The sequence below is a fragment of the Xyrauchen texanus genome, chromosome 12 (genome assembly GCF_025860055.1).
Source record: "Xyrauchen texanus isolate HMW12.3.18 chromosome 12, RBS_HiC_50CHRs, whole genome shotgun sequence".
NCBI lineage: Eukaryota > Metazoa > Chordata > Actinopteri > Cypriniformes > Catostomidae > Xyrauchen > Xyrauchen texanus.
In genome coordinates, this window is record NC_068287.1 from 27,407,150 (window position 1) to 27,432,526 (window position 25,377).

General features: G+C 37.3%; 1 protein-coding gene, 2 long non-coding RNA genes and 1 pseudogene across 4 annotated transcripts; 1 reads left to right on the forward strand and 3 right to left on the reverse strand.

Moving 5' to 3' along the window:
- Positions 1 to 1,074: 1,074 nt before the first annotated feature.
- LOC127652768 (ferritin, middle subunit) lies at positions 1,075 to 2,595 on the reverse strand. Its single transcript, XM_052139135.1, has 4 exons — positions 2,329 to 2,595; positions 1,964 to 2,110; positions 1,726 to 1,851; positions 1,075 to 1,495 (listed from the first exon to the last, which is right to left on the reverse strand). The coding sequence occupies exons 1-4, from the start codon at positions 2,428 to 2,430 to the stop codon at positions 1,340 to 1,342; spliced, it is 531 nt and encodes a 176-aa protein (XP_051995095.1). The 5' UTR covers positions 2,431 to 2,595; the 3' UTR covers positions 1,075 to 1,339.
- A 1,738-nt stretch (positions 2,596 to 4,333) lies between these two features.
- On the reverse strand, positions 4,334 to 24,465 carry LOC127652277 (aldehyde dehydrogenase family 16 member A1-like; annotated as a pseudogene).
- On the forward strand, positions 14,947 to 16,552 carry LOC127652280 (uncharacterized). The gene is made up of 3 exons (XR_007971697.1): positions 14,947 to 15,047; positions 15,228 to 15,966; positions 16,344 to 16,552. It is a non-coding gene; the product is annotated as an uncharacterized LOC127652280 (long non-coding RNA).
- Positions 16,844 to 18,619, reverse strand: LOC127652279 (uncharacterized). 2 transcript variants are annotated; one of them, XR_007971695.1, is made up of 3 exons: positions 18,471 to 18,619; positions 17,849 to 18,307; positions 16,844 to 17,766 (listed from the first exon to the last, which is right to left on the reverse strand). It is a non-coding gene; the product is annotated as an uncharacterized LOC127652279 (long non-coding RNA). The 2 variants fall into 2 exon arrangements; XR_007971696.1 differs by having other exon boundaries at positions 17,849 to 18,315; positions 18,471 to 18,618.
- Positions 24,466 to 25,377: the final 912 nt, after the last annotated feature.

Below are 25,377 nucleotides of genomic sequence, written 5' to 3' on the forward strand. Positions count from 1 at the left end.
GGCAATAATTTGACAGTCAAAATCAAAATGAAGTTTAAAATAAAGCGGTTAAATACAAGCTTTTTCTTCTGGTCTTTATTGAATATGTAATTAAAGATTATTAATAAACATTAATCTATATACTAACATGAAATATTTTATATATTGTTAAGCTAAAACACTCTGTGTCCTCTCTGAAACATTATTGAATGATGATCGATACAAGATATCTAAAAGCAAAATGGATTTGTGGTACATTTTAGGTAAGAATGTATTGCATCTCAAAAAGCAAGAAGACACATTCTGAGAGAAAAATTCATTAGAAGGAACAGGGAATAAAAAGCAGATGCGGTGAAGTGAAAGTTTGTGTTTTTTGGGGGGTTTAGACTTATTTTCTTCCTTTTTTCTTATTTATATTATTTGCTTATTTATTTGATTAATTAATTTATCATTCATTGCATTTTATATGCACATTTATTTGGCTAATGATTGTTCGCTGAAATAGTGTTTTTGTAGTTGGAATATATAAAAAATAAATACCAACTCAAACTTGAATCTTTTGTAGAATTTGTAATCTCTTTGATACATCAATGCAAGAATGTTTAAATCACTTTAGAAGGAAGCAAAGAAATTACTGGTCTAACTTCTCCCTCTTTTTAAAGTGTGGAAAAGGGAAAAGAAGTTCAAAGATCGAGACTCCAGCAACACCTGTAGTATATGCAACAACTTTATTGAAGATTTGTTAAATTGGGGTTAGATTGTATACAGTTACTGGTTTGCGGTGGCAAAACTCCATTATTCACTGCAAGGCAGGGCCCCAAAATTTCCTGCTTAGGGCCCCCAGATTTACAGAGCCGGCCCTGGCCAAACATATAGCGTTGAGCAAAGAGACAAAGTTAATTTTTAGTGCTGATTATGGGTCACGTTTTGAGAGAATTAGTCCTAAAATCTAGACTTTAACTTACGTTCACCTCTGGAATTTTATCAATTCCTTTACAACTTTTTTTGTGGTCCCGATCATATTCACTGAACGAGCACCTGGTTGAATAATAAATCCTGACTATGGTCCCACAATTTTAAATAAAGACATGTCAATCCAGCCCAAAATGTTTATTCATCAAAATTCACTAGGTTAACGGTGTACATTCAACAAGAAAACAATGGCTTGGTGAAGACCACAAGAGGACTCCTTTAAGAACAAGACTGCATCATTTTATTAGTGACATCAAAACTTTACGTTAACCATAATATCTCAGACTTCAAAAAACTTTGCAAGAGCTGTGAAATCATATTGCATGACGATTTAAGCGTCTAGTATTAATGGAAGCTTTGAAACATGCAGTTGATCTGAGGGCAACATTTAGCTCTGTCCGTCCAGGGTGTGCTTGTCAAACAGGTACTCTGCCATCCTGTTGTTGCCAGCATCCATCTTGGACAGGTTGGTGATGTGATCTCCAAGCTTCTTGATGGCTTCAACCTGCTCATTCAGGTAGTGAGTCTCCAGGAAGTCACACAGCTGTAGGACAAGAAATCAGAAATAATTTAGGAGATTTAATTAAATCACGTAGAAATGGAGGAAACTGGAGCAAAGTATTTAAAGACACCTTTCATTATCCTAATTACCCCAAAATAGTAGCTCAACTTCAATTAAATCACAATGAATACCCAATGCCATGTCAGAACACACAAGTACGCCCAATCGCATGTCTACTTCTTGCTTTATTGGGGATGAAATGAGCCACTCACATGAGGGTCAACCTTCTCAGAGGCAACCTTATGCAGATCCAGCAGAGCCTGATTGACATTCTTCTCCAGCTGCAGAGCGCACTGCATAGCAGTCAGACCATTGTCCCACTCATCACGCTCAGGCTTCTGGAGAGAGAGAGAGAGAGAGACAAATCAGCATTTAATGTACCCTTACAAACAGGCATATTTGCGTACATTAAAGTGGTTCACGGGGCAAGAAGGGTTCAAATACGGTCACCTTTACGTCCTGAAGAACAATGCGTCCACCCCTTTTGTTCTGGAACTCCAGAAATTTCTCAGCATGTTCCCGCTCCTCCTCACTGTTCTCCTTGAAGAACTTTGCAAAACCAGGAAGTGCGACATCATCCCGTTTGAAGTAGTGAGCCTGTTGGAAACAACGTTAATACGATATATATATATATTTGTAGAATAGCCCACGAGTAAATATCGATTTAACGATGGAAGGGCTGAGGTAGTTTTGCATGCATTATAGCCAACCGCGAATCACAAAAAAGGTCTCAAATCTTCTGATGCCAAAACAACTCGTCACCAAACGTCAAAATATACCTTTAAGCATATACGTGTAAAATTAGAGGTACTTGCCATTGAAGTGTAGGTGTAGGAAGCATAAAGCTCCAAATTCACCATCTTGTTGATCAAAGCCTCGCAGTCGCGGTCGAAGTTCTGGCGAATCTGAGAATCCATTTCGGCGGATTTTTATAGTTTTATTATCAAAACGTTGGTAAGAAATCGGTATAAATAGTAGATGAGATGTATTCGGAAATATATTTCCAACGAGATCGAAGTTCCGTTCAATCACTGTTGAAGCAAGAACTTCTTGAGACTTTCCAGACGCTGAAATGGAGGGTGCGCGTTCATTTTATATACGCTCAAAACTTGATGCGTCAGAACAGAAACCAGCCAATCAGAAACCTGAGCTGAATGAGGAAGTGAAAAGAAAGTCAGCTGAGAGTCTGTTGTTTTGTGAGACAACATTAAGTGTCATGTCGTTTTCCACTAAATTAATAGCAAGATGAATCCAACAAGAAATCAGTTGTCATTAAACAGATAATGCCAAACATTTCCATATGGTATAAATTCAGCAATGCTACAATTTGTCATTTTTCCACCTATTAAGACTCGAATCCAAAGTTAACTGAAAAGATTGCATAACAATGAAAACATTTCCGTCAACGTATCCTGAAATGTTTTTAATTATATATATATATATATATATATATATATATATATATATATATATATATAGATATAGATATATATAGATATAGATATATATAGATATATATAACAATATATATATTGTTCACTTTTTATTAAGCACAATGTGCCACATTGTATTTCCACAACAAAAATTTAAGGTTTAACCTAAAAAGATTTCCAGGAAAATTGAAAGGACTGTTTTCATCCCTACATTTACCTTTGTTTGTACGTGTTTGTAAGCTAATGGATCAAAAGGATAGATGCTAGATGCTGATAGTAACAACAAATTAGTTTACTAATGCTTAGAAATAATAATTTTCTCACTATGAAGACAAGAATGTAAAAATAAAATCATAGTAATGTCTATTTTTATCAAGTAAAATTTTTTTGTGTTCAGACATTTACTGTCGTATGTAGCACTATATTAACATTTTATGGCAAATACAATGGGACCATTGAGCAATAACATGTTATTCATTTATGGATTTAGCCTAGTTTCCCACTTGGTAAATGCTGGTGGATACAAAGTTAACCAGTCAGGTGATAGTGACTAATCAATTTTGTACCCAAAATTGCACACAAAACCTGTGTGTTAGCCACAATAAGCATAAATTCAAAAGAGCTGACACTGAGAAGAGCTGTGTCACTATGACTCAGCATTTCCATATTTATTTCCTGTTATGTAAGACTTGAGTGTGTTATGTGATCTCACAAGAGTGTGGAATCCTCATTTCAACTATGTCAAAGTAAACTGCATTCCTTAATGTCACTATAATTCATACACGCCTAAGAATTTCCATTTGACAGAGTTATCAGTATTTTCACAATATAAAATGCTTTGTTTTTAGGGTGGTTCTTAGAAAATGTCTTTAAATGTCAGTTACAGAATGAAGTGACTACTTTTAGTTTAGTAACACCAGGAAACACCCATGTCTGCCTATAGTTTTTGTTTTAATTTTAATCATTTAATTAGTATGTCTTCAACTGTTTTGTCTACAAAACAGTCATACCATCAAAAATGTAAGGCTGTATCTACTTTAACAGAAAATTTCTCATTTAAAATACAGATTACCAGTTTAAGACATTTTAACATCAATATCAATGTTAAATGAGATACCACCCACAAACATCTATTAACTGAAATTCACTGCTATGTCAGCGCAGTGTTTTTCACCAATAAGAATGATCAGTTTTGTTGTAATCTCACTAATTTTGATAAAACCTGATTGATATATTGGGAAAAAAATACAAGTTATACCTGGGTAAAACAAATTATTTATTATCTAAACCAGTCTCAGTTAGTCAACAGTATATATATATATATATATATATATATATATATATATATATATATATATATATATATATATATATATATAATTCCTTATTTTACATGTGACCTTAAAGTGAAACAAATGTTACAAATTATTCTAATGTTCCCAGTCACAAGTGCCTTGTGCAAAATTCCCAAAATATACTACTACCCCCTCACCCCCCTACCACAATTGTGAAACTACATCTTTCCTCTAACTGAATAAGTGCTTTTATGCAGTAGGGATCCACACACTCTTCCAGACCACAGCCTTCCTCCAAAGCACTTCTTGAAGAGAAGGATTTGAGCTGTTCCAGTCTCTGCCTCCTCCATTCTCCTCCTCTTCACAGTGGAGCCACAGACGTTTAAGAGGACTGACACAGGAGTATTGGAGGAACTGACACCCCTGATAGAGAGAAGTGAAAGAACTAGGCATTAAAGGATTAGATCACCCAAAAATGAAAATTCAGTTACTGTTTACTCACCCCTGTGTTGTTATAACCCCATATGACTTTCTTTATTTTTTTTAACACAAGGGAGAAATTGTGAAAAATGTTGTGCACGTTGATGTCATACAATGGCAGTTTATAGTGACCACCTCTTCATGCTTCAAAAGAATGCAAAATATAATTCAGAAGTCTAATAAATTATTCCATGAGTTTCATGATTGTGATGAAAGCATACAATAATGTTTGTTGATAAACAAACTGAAATCGAATGCATTATTTATTGAAAATCTTCACTGACCACTGACGTTCATGACAGGGCACGCAAGCAACAGTTCACGCAGCCCCTTCACGACATTAGGGCATTCAATCGAAAACTTGTTTTGTTTATCTAAAAACAGGTCCTCCACAGTGAGAGCGAAAACAGAACAGAACACAGAAAACAGAAAACAGAGAACAGAACTTACTAAACATGTCTGGAGAGTTTATAGTCAATGAACTGATGCATTTCTATGACCAGCCTTATTTTTTTTAAATCTGAGTTTTGACAGAAACATTGAGGAGGCTACAGGCAGCCACACGTGTCCTAACCTGATGGGAAACGACACACGATAAAAGGTATATTTTTTATGGTAATCATAGTTTTTGTCCTAACCAGCAGTGAGGAGTAACGGTACATTATATCGATCGCTTGTTTTCCATTTTCGGCATAGTGTGGGTATCCGTCCACTGTGAACTGGCAACGGTCTAAAAACTTAAACAAAATAAGGCTGGGCATAGAAATGCATAGATTCTTCGACTACAAATTCTTTACACATGTTTAGTAAGTTCTGTTCTCTGTTTTGTGTGCAGCTGTGTTGTGTTCTGTTTTCACTATCACTGTGTTTTTAGATAAACGGTTGAATACCCCAATGTTGTGAGGGGGCTTTGTGAACTGTTGCTCTCGTGCCATATCATGAACGCTGCATTGACGGTCAGTGAACATCTTCACTAAATAATACGTTAGATTTCAGTTCTCTCACCATAACTTATGTGCTTTCATAACAATCATGAGTCTCATGGAATGTGTTCTTTTGATGTTTGAAGAGGTGGTCACTATAAACTGCCATTGTATGACATCACTGAGTGCACATTTTTCTTTTTTACACAATTTCTCACTCTGTGTTAAGAAAAAGAAAGTCATCTCTGGTTATTACAACACAGGGGTGAGTAAACAATGACTGAATTTTCATTTTTGGGTGAACTTTTCCTTTAAGTGTCATTCTCGCATTAGTGCTGAAAGAGCATGCCATTCTTCTAGAAAAAACAAAGACAAAATATCTGTATGCTTATGTAACTATATAAAACATTATTTTATAACTATATATTTACAAAATAATGTGCAAAGTAATACCATTCATTATTTCTGGCAGATGTTTTTTTTTTATACAAAAAAGAATAGCATTGAGAGAACTAGTTCAAACTCGAAAGAAATTTGTACTAATGTACAAATGTTATTGCTCAATGTAACTCCACATACTTGGAACAAAAATACTCACCTCTTTACTTCCCCAATACCAAATGCTTTGAATCACACTGTGGTTGGCAAGTGCCTGGGTCAGCTGATCCCTTCTTCCTGTTATTATACTAACCAGACCCGCTGGGATATCAGAAGCCTGCCGGACCTTTGAGTAAAGAGCAGAGTTTCAAAATTATAAGGCAGTGGTTCTCAACCAAAAATGGGTCACAGGACTATTCTGATCAGGTTGTGGACAGCAGAGAAAAACAATGCTAAATACAAATAATGCATTGCAACTGACCATATAATTGTATATAATTAGAATAGCAAAATTAATAGGCTTGTCAACTTGTCAAAAGAGAGGAGACGTCCAAATCCTTGGTTCCAATCAAACTGGACAGTATTTTCATCACTTGGTAGAAGCTAGCCATTCAGGCAGATGCCAACAAGGACAGGTTGTGTAAAAGGCCCTGATCCTTGATAACCATAAACAAAACAAGGTAAAATATTAACTTGGTAGAAGCTAGACAATTAGGCAGATGCCAACAAGGACAGGTTGTGTAACAGGCCCTGAACCTTGATAAACAAACAAAACAAGGTAAAAGATGAAGATATGACAGACTACATAAAAAATAGGTTATACGGTTTGGTACTGTAGGAATCACTTGATGGCCAGTATATTGTAGATTTTTGGCCTCAGTCACCATTCACTTTCATTGCATCTTTTTTGCATTCAATAAAAGTGAACGGTGACTGAGGCTAACAATCTGTCTAACATCTAAAAGGACCTGTTTTTAGATAAACATAAATATTTTTCACTTGAACACCCTAATGTCACAAGGGGGCTGCATGAATTGTTGCTCATGAACATGCACAGGAGATCAATGGTCAGTGGATATTTTCACTAAATCCTTAAAGAGAGGTAAAGTACAATACTGTTAAAAAAGTAGCAAACCTGAATAAAATCAAGGGAAAGGAGCTGGAAGAGGATATTTTTCACTTGGCACCATAACAACAGCATTACCCATGGCAACAGTAGCCCCCAGCAGGGACACCAAAGAAAGAAGTGGTTTGGAGCTGGGGAGAATCACACCCACCACTCCTAAAGCCTCAGGATACAACAGGGCAGAGCCAGACTGGGGCAGAACCTTTAAAGAGATAGACACATAATTATAAAACACACAAATAAACATCTAAACACTAATCAAACTGTTTGAACTTACTGGAATTCCTCCCTGCTCTTTATCACAGCGTGCAGCCCAATCTGAGAGCCTTGAGATGCTCAGCTCCACCTCTTTGTCCGCCTCTTCAAATGAGATGCCGGTTTGACTCTGGATTGATACAGCCATATCCCGTCTCCTTTTCTCAAGACTATCAGCAAGTGAGTAAAGGGACTGAGCATGTGTCGGAGGGCTCTTCTTCATCCACCTGCAAAACAAATAAGAGGACAACAACACACAACGGTTTGTATTAGGACTGCAGAATGGACAAGATAAAGACGTTTTGTACAGAAAAGTGAATCACAGTTCTGCCCTAAAAGAATATTTGATAATCCACATTTGGCTGGAAAATCAAAAAGCTTTGTAGGGCAGAGTATTTGGCAACCACTATTAACTGACAAAATAGGTTGACTACCATAACTGGTCTATTTGTTTAATTTAGCAAACAAGAATCAATCATCAATATGGGCTTACCCTGATTGGACCTTAATGACTGCCTCTACTGCATTACAAACATCCTTCCTGCATCCATCCGGGCAGTGAACCAGTACAGTACCCCCAGGGGCCAACACTGACCTGCTGCAGCCAGAGTCAGCTTTACGCAACTGACCACCCACTAACTGGGAGTAAAAGTGAGGGACACTTTGAGAAAGAGAAAGAGAGAGGGTCATAAAAGTAGTATACAGATTGGTTAAGGCACTGACAGCAAATGATATTGATTTTGAAATGTCAATTGAAATGATATTTTATGCAAAATCACTGGAGTACCATGAACATTGAGCCCAATATGATTAATTTGTTAGGTTGTAAAGCTGAAATCTAAATTATATCAAATCAAATCTAAATAACACCATAAACGATTTATGATATTTAAAGATTCCTACTCTCTGGAACAAGTCTGTTTAATGTGTGACATTGTCTTCATTGAAAAAAAAAAATCTTGTCTTTCCAGTTAAAATATCTATAAACATTCTTAAAGCAAGATGAATTTACCTTATACCAAAAGTACTTCAGATTTATGCTTCAAAAAAGAGAGAGAAAAAAAATGTGCCAGCTACAGAAGACAAAATACACGTATTTTTAGGGAAGCACCGATGTATCGGCTGCCGATACTTATCGGACAATTATTAATATCGGTAATAAGCATGAAAACGCAAAAATATATTATTAAACACACTTTGTAAAAACTGTGAATTCAAATGCACAATCCATAAATAATAATAGACACAAAATGTAGAAGGGTTGGCACTCCTAATAACATGTAAAATGTCTTTTTATTCTCACTTTAATGTTGGAAAAATGCCATAAATGGATGTGAGAGTTGTGAAAGGGGAATTAAAATTGAAATTGCAACATGGCAATACATCTCTGAAAGCAAGCCTTAATACCTTATGCAGTCTTGGTTATCAGCTAAATAAAAAAAAATCCTAAAAATAAGGACAAACTCATTAAGCAATTGTATTCATTAAGCATTTAATTGTTTGCGATGAACAAAACCCATGTACGTTTCTCAATAAAAAAAACACTAAACTACCCTTCCTGTGAGTATGACATAACAGACAGTACACCCACCTGGAAGGATCAAATCCTTCAGGTATCAGGAATTTGGACGCTACAGAGCCAAAATCTGCATAGTTCATAGAAGTGCATGAAGACCGTGGGTGGGAGGGTGACAGAGAGGGGCGCAGGAACTGATACAGTCCCTACAGAGGAACAGAAAGCATTGTTAGACAAAGACAGCCTGTCAGACATGCTGAATTACACATTACACACCAAACCATCAACCAATCAATAAAATTGTATGGAAACCCAAAAAGCAGAAATGCACCACTACACACCACTGAAACCCACACTTCCTATAAGGGAAGTTGGCATGACATGTCGAGCAGTTTCAGCAGTGTGACATGAAATAATGTATCTAAAAATCAAGCCATTTTTATTTGTATAGTGCTTTTCACAACACACATAGTTTCAAGGCAGCTTTACAGAAAATCATGCATTAACAGAAAATGAAAACTGTAATATCTATAATGTCTCATTGTGTAGTTTGATTAAATATGATTGTAAATTGTGTATAAAAATAAATAAATTATATATACACATATATTCTGTATATATGAATCTTAAATGTCAACTACCCATAAACAAGTGACAGGTCAAGCATGATTTTGTAATAATATACCTCTCTGCCTCCGTCAGTGCAGTTCCCACTCTCCCTCCGTCCACACAGAGGTAGTGCGGGATCCATGACAGAATGACAGTTCACCCACACAGAGCCTACACACAAGCTATAGAAAAAGTCAGGGTGCAATAGAAAGAGAGATGAAGATAGCAAGACAAAAGAAGAGAAAGGATACAAATGTGAAAAGGTGTGCAGACAGTAGGCAAAATGAGATCAAGGTCACCAAGACTGACAGATCCTCAAATGTGGGCATGACCTTTAGATCAGAGCATGCATGTACCTCTTTGCAGACTCCAAAGCCAGAGTCAAGTCTTCGGTCCAGATAGAGGCAGTATGTAATTATAGGAGGCTTAAGTATGCATTCTCATTTAGAGTTTCAATAAATCATCTCTTCTATCTGTTCAGTCTCAACAAGAGTAACTCCTTCAGCAGAACTCCTGAAAGATACAAGAGGCAGCACAGGGCCTGGAGGAGGTGAAATCACAGAGGCACAGGAGGGAGCCAGACCACATAGTACAGTAAGGGTGTAGAGACCACTAGTAGAAGGAGATGCACTTGACTGGATCAGATTCAATATAAGAAAATAAATAAAGATAAATGTCCCCAATACATTTTACATTAATCAGTGCTGAAAACTCTACACTGTCTTTGTAAAACCAGTGAAATTTTACAACTGTTGCCCCCTGTTGTTGTGCCTCTTGAACTGCAGCATCTATAAGATTCCTGTCTGTCTCAGTTGCAAGAGGTACACATTTCATCCCAGCTATTCTCAACTTAAGCTTGGCTACAACACTGTCCCACACTGACTACTGTACACAAAGCACCCACTGCAACTGGAGAGGGGAAAAATACACATGATATTTTCTACTAAATAAATTAAATCTTTGAATAAACAACTCTACTGCAGTGGGTTATGTATGTTGGCCCCTCTAGTGGACTATGGAGGTACTGCAGTAAAGGTGCCAATTAGTATACTATTTTTGTGTGCAAATAATCACCACAATAGTATATTTAATAGTGTATTTCTAATTTAGAATAGTAATTTCATATATTTAGATATATTCTCTCCTAATTATCCAACTTGGTACATAAATATAAATTGCAAAGTTTGGAATAATGTACAGATTTTGCTCTTATTGAAAGAAATTGGTACGTTTATTCACATAAGTGACATTCAACTGATCAAAATGTATAGTCAGGACATTGATATAGTGAAAATTACTATAATAATAATAATAAAAACTAATAAATAATAATAAATAATAAATACTTAAAAGAGATCTAATAAAAAAATTATCCATGTGCAGCAATGACTGCTTTGCAGATCTTTTGCATTCTAGCGGTCAGTTTTTCCAGATACTCAGGTGACATTTCACCCCACGCTTCCTGTAGCATTTGCCATAGATGTGGCTGTGTTGTCAGACACTTCTCACGCACCTTACAGTCTAGCTGTTCCCACAAACGCTCAATGGGGTTAAGATCCAGAACACTCTTTTCCATTTATCTGTGTTTCATTCACACTAACCTTTTCTTTTTGTTTTTCTGTTTCAAAAATGGCTTTTTCTTTGCAAATCTTCCCATAAGGCCTGCAACCCTGAGTCTTCTCTTTACTGCTGTACATGAAACTGGAGTTGAGTGGTTAGAATTAAATGTAGCTGTCAGCTGAGGACATGTGAGGCGTCTATTTCTCAAACTAGAGACTCTGACTCTGATGAACTAGATCCTCTTGTTTAGTTGTACATCTGGCCTTCCACATCTCTTTCTGTTCTTGTTAGAGCCAGTTGTCCTTTGTCTTTGAAGAATGTAGTGTACACCATTGTATGAAATCTTCAGTTTTTGGCAATTTCAAGCATTGTATAGCCTTCATTCCTCAAAACAATGACTGACTGATGAGTTTCTAGAGAAAGCCGTTTCTTTTTTGTTTCCAGTCTTTTGCGTACTGTGGCAACTCAAAAACAAACACAATGAACCAAACAACTGTGTATGATATAATAGCAAGGGATATTCTAGTACCAAATTAGCAATTTATCATGATTATTCAAGGATAAGGTGTTGGAGTGATCGCAGCTGGAAATGGGGTCTAGATTTGATAAAAAATGACTTTTTTCAAATAGTGATGGTGCTGTTTTTTACATCAGTAATGTCCTGACTATACTTTGTGATCAGTTGAATGCTACTTTGGTGTATTAATGTACCAATTTCCTTCAGAAACAGAAAAATCTGTAAATTATAATAGATATAATATAGATATATATATACATATCTCTCTTCTTTTTGAAGGCAATCTCTATAACTCCATCCACTGCACTGTCGATGTCTGCAGATTCAAAGATTATAAAAGGGCACACAGAGCTGAGTGAAAGAGACGAAGACATGGGGACTCCCCAGCCAGCCATTGCTTTAGCCAGTGCCTCGCACTGTTTGCATCCACTGTAGGTCAGGTGGTTCACATGTGGATTTTGGGCCACTTTGGCACCCCGTGATGCTTCACTGCCTGTCAACACATTCAACACTCCAGCTGGAAATCCTGCCTCCATAATCAGCTGAGCCAACAAAAGGGCAGGAAGAGTGGTTGTCTTGCCAGGTACAACAATAACAGCATTACCTAGGAAATATATATATATATATTTATAAGTTTGGTTGCCCACACAGGTAGACTGGTAGTAATATATTTGCATTTTGGTGAAAAGACCTATCACACAATAAATGTGTTTTAATAGTGTGAGCATCACGCACCCCCATTCCGATGGTTGACGTGCACATCAACTGAAGCTCATGACTTGTATCTGCATGATCTTATACACTGCACTGCTGCCACACGAATGGCTGATTAGATTACATTTACATTACATTTATGCATTTGGCAGACGCTTTTATCCAAAGCGACTTACAGTGCACTTATTACAGGGACAATTCCCCTGGAGCAACTTGGAGTTAAGTGCCTTGCTTAAGGACACAATGGTTGTGGCTATGGGGATCGAACCTGCAACCTTCTGCTTCAGCCCACTACACAACCACCACTCCATAATAGAACGGTAATACACAACAGTCTCTAGAATTTACTACTCTCTAATGAAAATATTGTATTCACAAGATTTTTAGGTGGACAGAGAGACTCACCCATAGCTAGAGCTTGTAAAACCTTTAGCAAAAGAGTGTAGACAAAGCAGTCATCTGAAACAACCACAGCTACAACACCTAGTGAAGAGGGCAAAACATAGAATTCCTCTTACAAGTAAATACAATATTTCTGTCTTTTAAATCAACAAGTTCTGTTTCTCACACTCCAGCACAAATAAATCGACACACACCTTTTGGAGTCCATTCAGTCATAAGTGTTTCTCGTAGTTGAGCCCAGTTGGCATAGTACTGGGCCAGTCTAATCAGTGCCGCAGGTGAAGTGGAAGACTGAGAGAGCTCACACAGTTCAGATACACACTGACTGTGTTTTTACAGAACACTCACCAACCTGCAATCCAAACATTTCTGCACATGATTAAATGTGACAAATTATTGTCAAAGGTTGCAATATTTCAAAGTGCTCATGACATACAATTTTTCTCATTTTAATGTTCCTTTAGGTCTGCTTAAAATATCTGACAAGTTTTTTTTGCATGAAAAAAGTAATATATTAGTAAAACATGATAATTTTCCAACCTAATTCTGACCCTCTGTCGGAAACGCTCAGTTTTTGTGTTGCTTCTCCTTTAAGACTTGACAGATTACGCCCACTGTTATGATTGGCTCTTGACTGACCTGCTCTCTCATTAGATGTGTTCGCAGACCGATCGGCACTAGACTTGAAGCAGTGCTTGTTAGTTAGAAATTTTGTCTTACTTGAGATGCTGCGTCACTGTGACGTATGCCATCAAAAGTTCCAAGAGTGCGATTCGAGAGCAGCTGTTTGACTCAGCCGGTGCAGTTTCTATAGAGCAGCTGCACGAGTTCTGAATGACGACACAGCTTATTTGTGATTGGCCAGACTTGTGTGAAAACAGTTATACGTGTTTCATGGACTGTATTCACAATTGCATAATACCAAACCACTCTTACTACTTCTGCTACGTCAGTATTTGGCAGAAATAATAGTATGGTAGTATGACTTTAATTCTAACACCTCCAGTTCAGCAAAAACTCTCACAAATCTGGATATGTTTATATCATGTTATATTATGTTTGTAACAGTTATATCATAACAGTATAAAAAAAATACTGACTCCTTAATCTGTATTAAAATAAAACAGGCTTTTATTGGACTTTCTTTTTGTACACACAGCAGTCACTGTTACAAGCAGCACATAACATAACCTTTTTTAAATGAACAATATTTCTGATTATTTTGTGTAAAATTCAAGCATCTGTCTATCTGAATTCCACTCTTTCATCAAACATTGTGTGATCTTCTGTGACTGGTGTAGGTTCAGCAGAAGTGCAAAGTGTCTGGCTTGACTGCTCTCTTTTGAACTCCTCCCCCAACTGCAACCAGCAAATCTCGCCGATCATTAAATCGAGATGCAGGTTATGTCGAACACACCTTTTGCCATCTCACTGCTGGGCAGGCCAAGGAATTAATAAGGTAAAGTAGGCATTGATGTGTTGTTATGGAGGGGATCAGACGCAAATATCTACCACAGTGTGACATCACAATGTGGAGGAAGTAGAGAAGGAGTCGTTTCAATTATCACACTTTTTACAATGAAGAGGAAGTTTTGAGTTCTGAAACTTACAGTATGTCTTTATAGTAAAATTACATTTTATCTGTTAAAATATCAATGAAAATGTTATTCCTCATGTCATGACCCCTTTAAGTACAGCTTTATTGTTGATTTAGTACCGGAGTAAGACTTTAGCCCTTTTGTAACTGCTCAGTTCACTCCAGGTTTTCAAGTACGGTGGCCCAGTAGTGCACAACACAACAAAATTCAAAAAGCAAACATAAGTTCACAACACAACGGAAACAAGCCACAACACAACGCAAAAAAGCCGCAACACAACGGAAACAAGCCACAACACAACGAAATAGCCACAACACAACGGAATAGCCACAACACAACGGAAATGATCCCGACCACTAGGGGGCAGCGTCGGCACTAAAAAGCCGATATTTCCTTACTGTCTATGATCGGGACACGACAAGAGATTATCTGTGTAAGTGATGGGATATTAATCTGTGTAATTTATTTTTTAAATTAACAAAATATTTTAACTGAATCGTTTCATGAAACGAGCAGAATATAGATAAACTACTTTCGATTGAGACAATTTAACTCTGCTTTTGTTTCATTAACACCCTTATAGTTCGCTGAAATGTTATCATTTCAACCATTGTCTTCCTAGGCTGGCATGTTTTGTCCATTCTGTGGAAACGATCTGAGAACTATTACAGCCTTTTGCAGCTCGTGTGGCTCTAATGTCCAGTTTTTGTCTGAAGAGGTTGAACGTGGTATGTATGCGTTAAGTCTGCCTTAGAACCTTAAGTTTAAGTCTAAACCTTAAGTTACTGTTATTTGAGCACACTGTTTAAGTTTATTAACTAAATTCTGAGTCAGATGTTTCTACCAATTAAAGTTGTTACTTAATAATACCCTTTCTATTATATATTGTATCCTTTGTTGATGGTTAGAGTCATCAGTCCATGTTTGTGAGGATGATCTTCTTCGAAAGTACTTCAGAGATGGACACAGTTACAGTGTCATTGTGGATTTCTTGGCATCGAAGCACAACATTAAAATGAGCCTTCGTACCCTGAAAAAAAAAATTGAACAGACTGTCCTTGTACAAACGAAAAAAACTACTCGCCTTTGGACACTGTCCGGACAGCTATTGTTGGCGAGTTGAATGGTTCTGGACAGCATTACGGTTACCGCGCAATGTGCCAGACCCTGCGTCAAAAACAATCTTACAGTGAGAAGGCAAGATGTAATGCTTATGATTGCAGACCTTGATCCATTAGGCATTGAACAACGCTCAAGAAGAAGATCTGTGAGAAGGGTTTACCATTCTTTGGGGCCAAATCATGTCTGGCACATTGATGGCTATGACAAATTAAAACCATACGGTTTGGCTATAAGTGGTTGCATTGATGGTTACTCACGCAAAGTGATGTGGTTAAACTGTGGAGCTAGCAATAACAACCCAGACATTATAGCTGCTTATTACCTACATTGTGCCACACAATTTGGAGTCATACCAAAGCTTCTTCGCACAGACTGTGGCACTGAAAATGGAACTATGGCTGCAATCCACTGTTCTCTGAAATCAGTCCACACAGATGACCTTGCAGGGGCTTCAAGCCACATGTATGGCTCCTCAATCACAAACCAGCGAATTGAAAGCTGGTGGTCATACTTCAGAAAACAAAGGTATAATAGTCTAAACAGTCATGATATTTAAGGGTTTTTCTTGCTGAATTTTAGTTTAATAATCAATTATACATTAGAAAATAACCTATTAAATTAATTCCCAGCTTCACGGACAAGGCTTGTCCTAGACTAAAATGCATGTTTGAGCTGTTTTAAATGAGAGCAACTTGCACTGCCAGGATCTTAAAAAATGTCAGAGCCATTGTTTTGTCACAAGATGCACACCAGTAATGTTTTTGTTCTGGGACGTATTTATAAAAGCTACTTAAATGCCCTAAGTGAACTAAGGCCTAATCCTGGCTTATTCTAAGACCTGTCTGTGAAACTGGGCCTAAACGTCTTAAAGGGATGTTGATATTGTTGGTTTATTTACACAGGACTCAGTTCTGGATGGATCTTCTTAATGACTTGAAAGAGAGGAAACTCTTTAATGGCAGTCATGAGCACATATGCTTGGTGCGTTTTGTGTTTTTAAGTGTGCTACAGATGGACCTTAATGAATGCAAAGAAATTTGGAACACTCACACCATTAGGGCAGTTAAACAGTCTCGCTGTCCTTCTGGTAAACCAGATGCAATGTGCGCTCTTCCACACAGGTCAGTATATGACTATATTAAATATTTACCTTATTTGCATTTTGTAATCAAATTGTTAAAATTATATTTAACATACAACTTCAAACTGACCATAATGTTGTTCTAAAGCCATATGTCTTACTTCCATATAACACAAATATTTGATATGATACACAATGTTAGTCTCACTCACTGTCTACTTTCATTGTGTTCTTCTGTAAAATTCAACTGAAAGGAGATTGTGGCTAACATTCTATTCCACAGAAAAAAGTCATTCAACTTTGGATTGATGAAGTTTAGTAGACAGTTTTATTTTGGGGAAAAGATAGAATTTATAATTAAATACAAATTAACCTTTATCGCTGTACCTTTAGTTTTCACACCAAACTTTTTCCTCTTTCACTTAAAGGTTTAATAGGAGAGAATGCAGATTTCGTGTCTCAGAGGAAGACTTGAACCAGTTTTTCATTGAACCTACTCTTAGTACATGTCAAGATGAACAGCTTCAGGCAAACTTTGAAGAACTGCACGCTCAAAGCAATCTGAATACACCTCACACCTGGGAGACTGGTGTGGAGAACTATATAACTTTAAAAAACATGGCCCGCATTTAAAGGGATAGTTCACCCAAAAATGAAACTTCTGTCAGTAATTACTCACCCTCATGTTGTTCCAACCCCGTAAGACTTTCGTTCATCTGAGAGCTGGATCACTCCTCCATAGGCTTCTAAGGGATTGAAACTTGCCGGACCAGAAAAGTTATTAAAGAAATCGTTAAAAGTGACTACAGTGGCTCAATCTTAAGTTTCAATCCCTTAGAAGCCTATGGAGGAGTGATCCAGCTCTCAGATGTAATCAAAAATATCTTAATTTGTGTTCCGAAGATGAACGAAAGTCTTACGGGGTTGGAACAACATGAGGGCGAGTAATTACTGACAGAAGTTTCATTTTTGGCTGAACTAACCCTTTAACATTTTACATTGTTCTACTCAGTGCAATCCAAAACCAGGTGAGTTTTGGATACCAAAGTCCATTGCATTTTTGAACTCTTCATAGCTTTTGGACATTGGCAATTTGATTGTATTGGCACATGTGCTGGCAATGGGAAATTTAGAAGTCCTCTCAAAAGTCAGTTGGGGCTGAGGCTCAATTGTTGAAGGAGGCAGTGAATCCAGTCCTGTAACAAACATCAGGATGTCCTGGAGGGAGATTCCAGTTTCTTGTTCTGAAAAAAGCACAAAAAAAAGCAATGGAATATTATGAAATATGTACAAAACAACAATAAAATATGATGTTCAATCCTTTACCTCCAGTGTCAAGCAGATAGTCTCTCCAGTATCCTAGAATCCTTGTTTCTTACGTGTCGTCTGGTGCTACCAACTTCACTGAGCTGAGCCTTGAAGACAGCCTCCAGTGATTCAGGTGTTAGTTTCTCAACATTGTAGCACATGTAGGGTCTGAATACACTTGGATGTTGTTCCAGGGCATGGATGACATCCAGGGTGGAAAGACCGTCGCTAAATCTGGAAGCAAAACAAAGTAATGACAATAATGATGATATGAATAATGATAATATGCTCTCAAATTAGGAACCAACTTACCTTTGTACGGAGTATTGGTTTCTGTAAATTACGTACCACTGTATGAAATCCTTAACAATGTTTTCTTTGCCTTCTACACTTTGTGGGTAATCAAAACATCCAGCAGTCTGCAGCAAGCTGGCATACTTATCCATAAGCATGTGTAATTCATCCAAAGATGCTGCACTAGATATCTGGTAAATAGGACACATTCAAAAAGAGCAATTCAATTCTAATAAATTTTTCTTAAAGCAAATACCAAAAAAATATTGTAACTATTAATCCTTAAACCATTATTACACACACACAAAAAAATCTTAAAATGAGCTTAAATACAAATTTAATGCACCTCAAGTAAAGCTGCCTTCATGGTCTCATCTGTTATATCTTCAACTGTTCCATTAATGTCAGTCCTTCCAGTGAGGTGATTGTATAGCATATCTGAGAGGAAGCGAGGACCTGGACCACCGTGAACAATAGAAACTGCAATCATCTGCCCGCAAGAAAGTATTCATCTTCTCTGGCAGCTATAGTAAATTGTTTTTGTCCAGTTAGTATAAAACAAGACAATTATGACCAGGGCAGATAAAAAGTAGATTTAAGTAAATAATTTACCTGCACTGTTAAAGGTGAGAAATCTCCTATTTGCTGGACCATCAAAGATTCTCCGTGTCCTTAAACAGTCCATTAGGAGGGTTAGAAACTCACGTTTGGGACCACCTGTGTCCACTGCATCTTCAGTTGTGCCTTCGTCATCTGTGAATTTAACAAGCATGTCGTGTGATGGGTTGTATGATGCACGTCTGAATCCACGAATTGCTCCATCCCAAACATCGGCTCTATTTATGTTGAATCTGCTGCAAGATGTTTTTATTATCTTCAATGAGAGATTTGACACAATGTCTGCAGAAGTTAATACATCTGTGCTGTAATAAATAAAGAGGTTTTGATTAAGCTAAGCAAAATAATAATGAAATAAAAAAAAAGTCAATACATTTAGGAACATGATATTGAGACGGGAGTAATTCATAAATTAAGTACCTTTCTTCTTGAACATGTTGTCTGCTATCATCGGACACTTCCGAGTCACTTTCGATTATTATTGGGGCATAGAGACGCGTGTAATTGCTGTAAAAAGACAGATTAACAGGAATTTACATCCATTGACATACAAGAGTAATTGTAGGCTACTTGTAAAGCAATTCATTTATTTTTTGAAACTCTTTTTGAGGTAATACAAGCAGTTTACGTGTAGCACTTTTGTTGGCCATGTCTGTTCTCTTGGATATTTGTTCCTTTTTTTCCTGCTTCCTAGATTTGTCAGAAATATAACAATTATTAAAATAACATTATAACTGACCATTATAAAGACAAAATAAACATTTTCATTTGTTGTAACAAAGTAACTTTGCAAGGTATGAACAATTATGAACTTACTTGGTCCAAAAAAGGCAGAGAGAGATCAGGGGGTCTGAAAAACAACTACTGTGAATGAATTTGAACAACTCCACTCCTAATCTCCAAATAATGTCTTGTTAACTATGCTAATACCTGTTTGATGTGCTTCCTGCATTTGGTGTGCTTGCTTCATCTGGAACATCCCATATCTGTAAAAAAAAAAGAAAGAAAAAAAGCCACTTGTTAAAATGAGTTAAAATTAAACGTTATGTAAGGAGACATGAGACAGACAGTGTCACTCTCATAATGCGGACTGTGAGAGGTAGACTTTACTTACACTTCACTGTCTTCGCTAGAGGAATCCCTAGAGCAGTCTTCAAACAACAATGAAAGTAATAAATTCACTTTGATTTAAACCCATTCGTGTAAATAGTGTTTTATACATTATGTCTTTGTAAGATTTTCATTAAATTAAATATGCTTACCATTGGCTAAAAAGTCTTGAAATGTTCTTATAAACAGTGTTATTCTTTGATAAGCCTTTCCAATTGCTTCTTTGTACAGGTGTAGTTTGAAAGGGGTGTTTGTTCCTGGAATGTTTTTCACCTCTGAACCATCTGGGTACAACAATACATAGGGGCCCTCTTCCATATCCTGATTAAAATCTCTTACTTTTTTTCAGCTGCAATTAAAAGTTGCTCAGATGAACAATTAGGTTGAACATCAAGAGGCAGGGTCTTCCCTCTGATAGGCTTTAGAACATCACCATGTCTCCACATAACTCCAACATAAATCTACACATGAAAAGAATGGAAAAAAAAAAAGTTAAGTGTCACAAACTGAAATTTTAAATTAGCTTTAACTTGGGGCATGTGACTATTTTATAAAATATTTATAAAAACTATTTTGTCAATGAAAATAAAACTGACAGGTTTAAAGATAATCATGTTTTTGAAAATAGTTGATATCTTTATTTTCTCAATTCCACAACTGGACTGAATTCCATAGGAAACAAATATGGGTTAGGGGGAATCATGATTCTAACTACCCTTTAAAGTAATTATGAAATGGAAGTTACAATAGTCTTCATCCCTATTGTGGCATATAAAAGATACCTTCACTGTTTTTTTTATCCTTCTTTGATTCCTGACTTTTCTTAGTAAAGAATGTTTTCCTCTCCTTTTCCTTCAAAGCCCTGAACTTCATGAAGGAATCCACTGTGCTTCTCTCTGATTTCCCTGCTTTCAAACACATTGTCATATAGAAATCTCTCAAATTATACTCGACAGTTCACCAAGCAGTATTGTTGCCTACCTGCACTCGTGCTTGCCTCATTTCCAGCAGGAACTTTATCTTTCAGAAATGTTATGCTTTTACCACATGCACTGCAAAAAGCAGGACAGCTTTCCAGTGTAGCGCCACAAAATGGACAATACATTGTGATCTTTAAAAAATTACTAACTTCAGGGAAGAAGCAGCCTGTTAAAACGGCGTTCAGACTAACAATAATCTTTTGAAATAAAATCTCAACGCAAAATCACAGTGACTAACTTCTTGCAAGTACACAGTAATTATCTATCTACTGCACAAGACAAATATTGTGTTAAAGTGTTTAACAACACTAAAATTAAACATACATTTTAATATTTACTTGTTTGTACTTACATTCACATTCTTCGTGTGTGTCTGTGCGCGTGAAAAGCATCCAGACTAGTGATGGGTCGATTCGCGAATGAGTCGGCTCTAAGAGCCGGCTCTTGTAGGTGAACGACGGGAGCTGGCTCGCATATCTGAAGAGCCGACTCTATTTTTAAATATATAGCCTATAGAAATTAAATCATTATGTAATAATGAAATAATGAATTCATTTTATTTTAAAATTATTATATAGGCCTAAAGGCGCACACATTCATTTTGACTGTCTGATCAGCCTCACGTTCTGTTCCTGTCAATCATACACAAGGTGTCAACCAATTATACGACATGAGGGAGGGGCCGAGCCATCACACACTCACACACACACACACATATACAGCGTCAAACTCGGAGGAGAGGAAAAACACATGTGAAAACAAAGCAAAAGCAGGAAAATTAGTCGGAAGCACAGCAGCATTTGGAACCACTTTAATGATGTGGACAATGTTAAAGCACAGTGTAGAATTTGCCAAAAAAAAAATATCGCATAAAGCCGGTTCTACGCACAACCTACACCGGCATATGCGAACTGTGCACCCAACTGTGAAGCTAGCGGAGCTTCGAGAAACAGCTTTTTCTTTAATATGGGTTCTATTATGTTTAGATTGTATTTGTTTTGAATGTTGTTTCTATACATTAAAAAGTTCTAATGCAAATGCTTAATAGTATTATTTTTTCATAACAAATCAATGCATTTTTAAAGAAATTGTGAGACATTGCGAGTATAATTTCATTTAATAATTGAATTAGAATTGTTTTCACACCTATCATAGAGAAAACATTTTTTTTTTAAAGAGCCGTTTGTGAGCCAAAAGAGCCGGCTCTTTTCAGTGAGCTGAGTCAAACGAGCCGACTCACGAAAAAGTGCCGGATTGCCCATCACTAATACAGACCGCCAGCGATAACGCATGGGAGATTGAGAGCAATTTACCGTTTCCGGAGACCACCTGTCCCCCTAGTGGTCGGGAGCATTTCCGTTGTGTTGTGGCTATTCCGTTGTGTTGTGTCTATTCCGTTGTGTTGTGTCTATTTCGTTGTGTTGTGGCTTGTTTCCGTTGTGTTGTGGCTTTTTTGCGTTGTGTTGTGGCTTGTTTCCGTTGTGTTGTGAACTTATGTTTGCTTTTTGAATTTCGTTGTGTTGTGCACTACTGGGCCACCGTATTCAAGCCTCCAGCTGCAGCAGCGGCAGCGGATGCAACATCCTCATCTTTAGCACAAACAATTCAGCAGACCATCTCAGCTGTAAAAAGAGAGGAAGGCATAATCAGGGGACATTGTCTTATTGTTGCACGAAAGATTGAACAACAGAAGAGTTTCAAGACAAGATACTGTAAAATATAGCTCACCTTTGGAATCAGTTACATTCAGTGTCTGCCTATCTGCAAGGCACGAAAATTCCCCATCAATGAAGAGGCCAAGAATGCGAGAATGCTTTTCCAGCCAGGCCTGAGGAGAAAGAACAAGATGGAAGAATACTTCTCACAACTGGGAAAAATATGACGACACTACATTCAGTAATAATTATTGAATACCATATTTGATTCCATAATATAAATCTTTACATTTGCGTCCAAATGTGCTGCAAAATCAAATTAAATTAATCTTTCCTGTCATGCATCCAGGCAACTAGAAGTAACATGACTCATGCTACATGACAATAATGTAGGCTTCAAATTACAACCATGTTCGATTTGCGTAAATATAGGTTTGTCTGTTTTACCTCTCTGAGAGAACCAATTGCATGATTTTGAAAGACTGGGTGAAGGTTGCAGTAGATCATTACATTAGGGTGACCATATTTTGATTACCAAAAACCAGGACACTCGGCCCGGCAATGTCAATGAAACGCATTTGAACACATTAATCCACATTTTACTTGAATTACACAAATTATATATATATATATATTATTATTATTTGTAACCCAAGTAATGTACCTAAAAGTAATTACTTTAATTGAAAGTCAGTAACTGTAATCCGATAATATTTTAGAATACCTTTTTTTAGCAATGCACTAGTGCAATCCATGGACCTGTAGCTGTTGTGGTGTTTCACTGTATGAAATGACAATGCACCCCCTGCTGCATTCACAGCATCCTCAGATTTCCCGGGTCTCACAAAGAACTCCATCAACTTTGTTGAACTACTCTCACCTTTTTTATGTTTTTCGGTATCCATGCGAGCTTTGAGATCTGTGGCACCCCCATTGGACACCGAAACATATGTGCCAGGTTTGCACACGGTGCACGCAACCTCCCACTTGTCCCGACCGGGAGAGTAAATGGGTAATTTCTTCTGTAACTCATTGGTAAATGTGCATTTGCGCTTCGGCATGTTGCAGGCAGAAGTGCTCGGACGGCTGTCTGCTCGGTCGTTGTGAGTGTAAAGAGAGCCGCCCACACGGCAACCTCTCAGGGATTACGTCACATGCAGCACCGCAGGTGAAGATTGCCCTAGTGCCGGTCAATTTAATGGCCCAATGAAAAATAATGAAAACCAGGACATTTTCATCACTTTATAAAAAACAGCCAGGACGGCTGGGACAGGACATGAAAACAGGACATGTCCTGGTAAAACAGGACGTTTGGTCACCCTACATTACATGAACCAGCTAACTGCACCTTGCTGCATTTCTGAACTTTGCTCACAGTACTTAACTCGTGCACTGTCAAACTGTCCTGTAGAGCCTTAACTGCAAGACGATCATATCACATGCATCCTAAGTCACATGCGATTTACTTTGATGTGAAACATCACTTTGCGTGAAAAGGGGCAGCAAGTTGTGGTTGGAATGACAAAGTATGAAATGATAAATAGTATAAATTATAAAAGAGAAAGTGCCATTACCTGTGTGCAACTGCAGAGCTCGTGCTGGATGCTCCATATTCCATTGTCTGCAATATCTCGTGCACAGACTTCATTCCAATTAAATCTAAAAAAATAAAATAAAAAAATACAAATAAATCTCGATTTTAGAACAATAATCCGAATTTGAAATAAATTACTATCATTGCGTGTTCAGTGATTCTTTCTCTTAGTGATCGCAATTAAATATGCAAAGCTGTCCAGTTCTAGCGAGAAGAGGGTCAGTCAAATTCTCTGGCGAATAAACAATGGTAATAACAAACAGCTCACATTATTTCAAAGAAGGAACACGTGAATTGTCAAATCCAAGCAGGTATTTCTTCTTTCCTGGGTTGAGCCAAGGTCCGTCTGATAAACACCTCCTCTAAACTAAAGTCTTTCTAGCAAGTCAGTCCACTGCGGGAGCCATCTTCGAAACGCTTTGTGAAGCTATTTCCAGTCATGCTAGTGCAGCTCCTATAGCCTATACTTGAATAAGGGGACACCAAAATATCAAAAACTGTTGGTCAAGTTTACGATCAAAGAACATATTTACAATCAAAGATTAAATTGACAATTTTGGAATAACAAATTGTGCTTCTTTACCTCATATTATGCTAAAACACAAAACATTCCAGGCTTGTATAGGCTAGCTAATGCGCATGCGCGGTAGTGAGTTGATTGACAGGTTATGTCTGTATCTAAAAGGTGATTGGCTGATTTACCTGTAAAGCGGGTTTTCCTTTCTACATCCGTTGGCCGCTGGGTGATAGTGTGTCTTGTTTGGGCGTTCCAATTTCTCACCTTAATTTAAATAGAAGTGGCCCGTCTCTACTAAATATCTCTGTCTAAACTCTGTCTAAACTCTTGGACGGACTAACACAGCAGCAGCTCACCATTCATAAACATAGTGTATTGCCTTGAATAAAGATGTATATTCAAAAAAAGTATGAAAAGAAACATATTGCGTCCTTGAAACTTGGTATTATAAAATTAGTAAATCATGATGTGACAGAAAGGAGTTCTGACTTGGGTGTTGACATTGTATTATGCAAATTACAACACTGCGTTACAATAACGCAAGATCTTGCAACTCTCGCAGTCGCAACAGAATGTGCGTCTCGTGGCATAGGTATCTCTTGGAAAGGGGGGTGTGTCTATAGTCAATCTGCACAGGAAAACGTTACTAGTTGAGTAGGCTTTCTCTCCCCTTGTGGAATTTTTTCTTCTTTTTTTGTTGCGTTTAAGATGGCGTGCGAAGACTTGTTTAATGTTTCTAACGTTTCACTTTGATCTGCAGACGATCAAATTGGATAAGC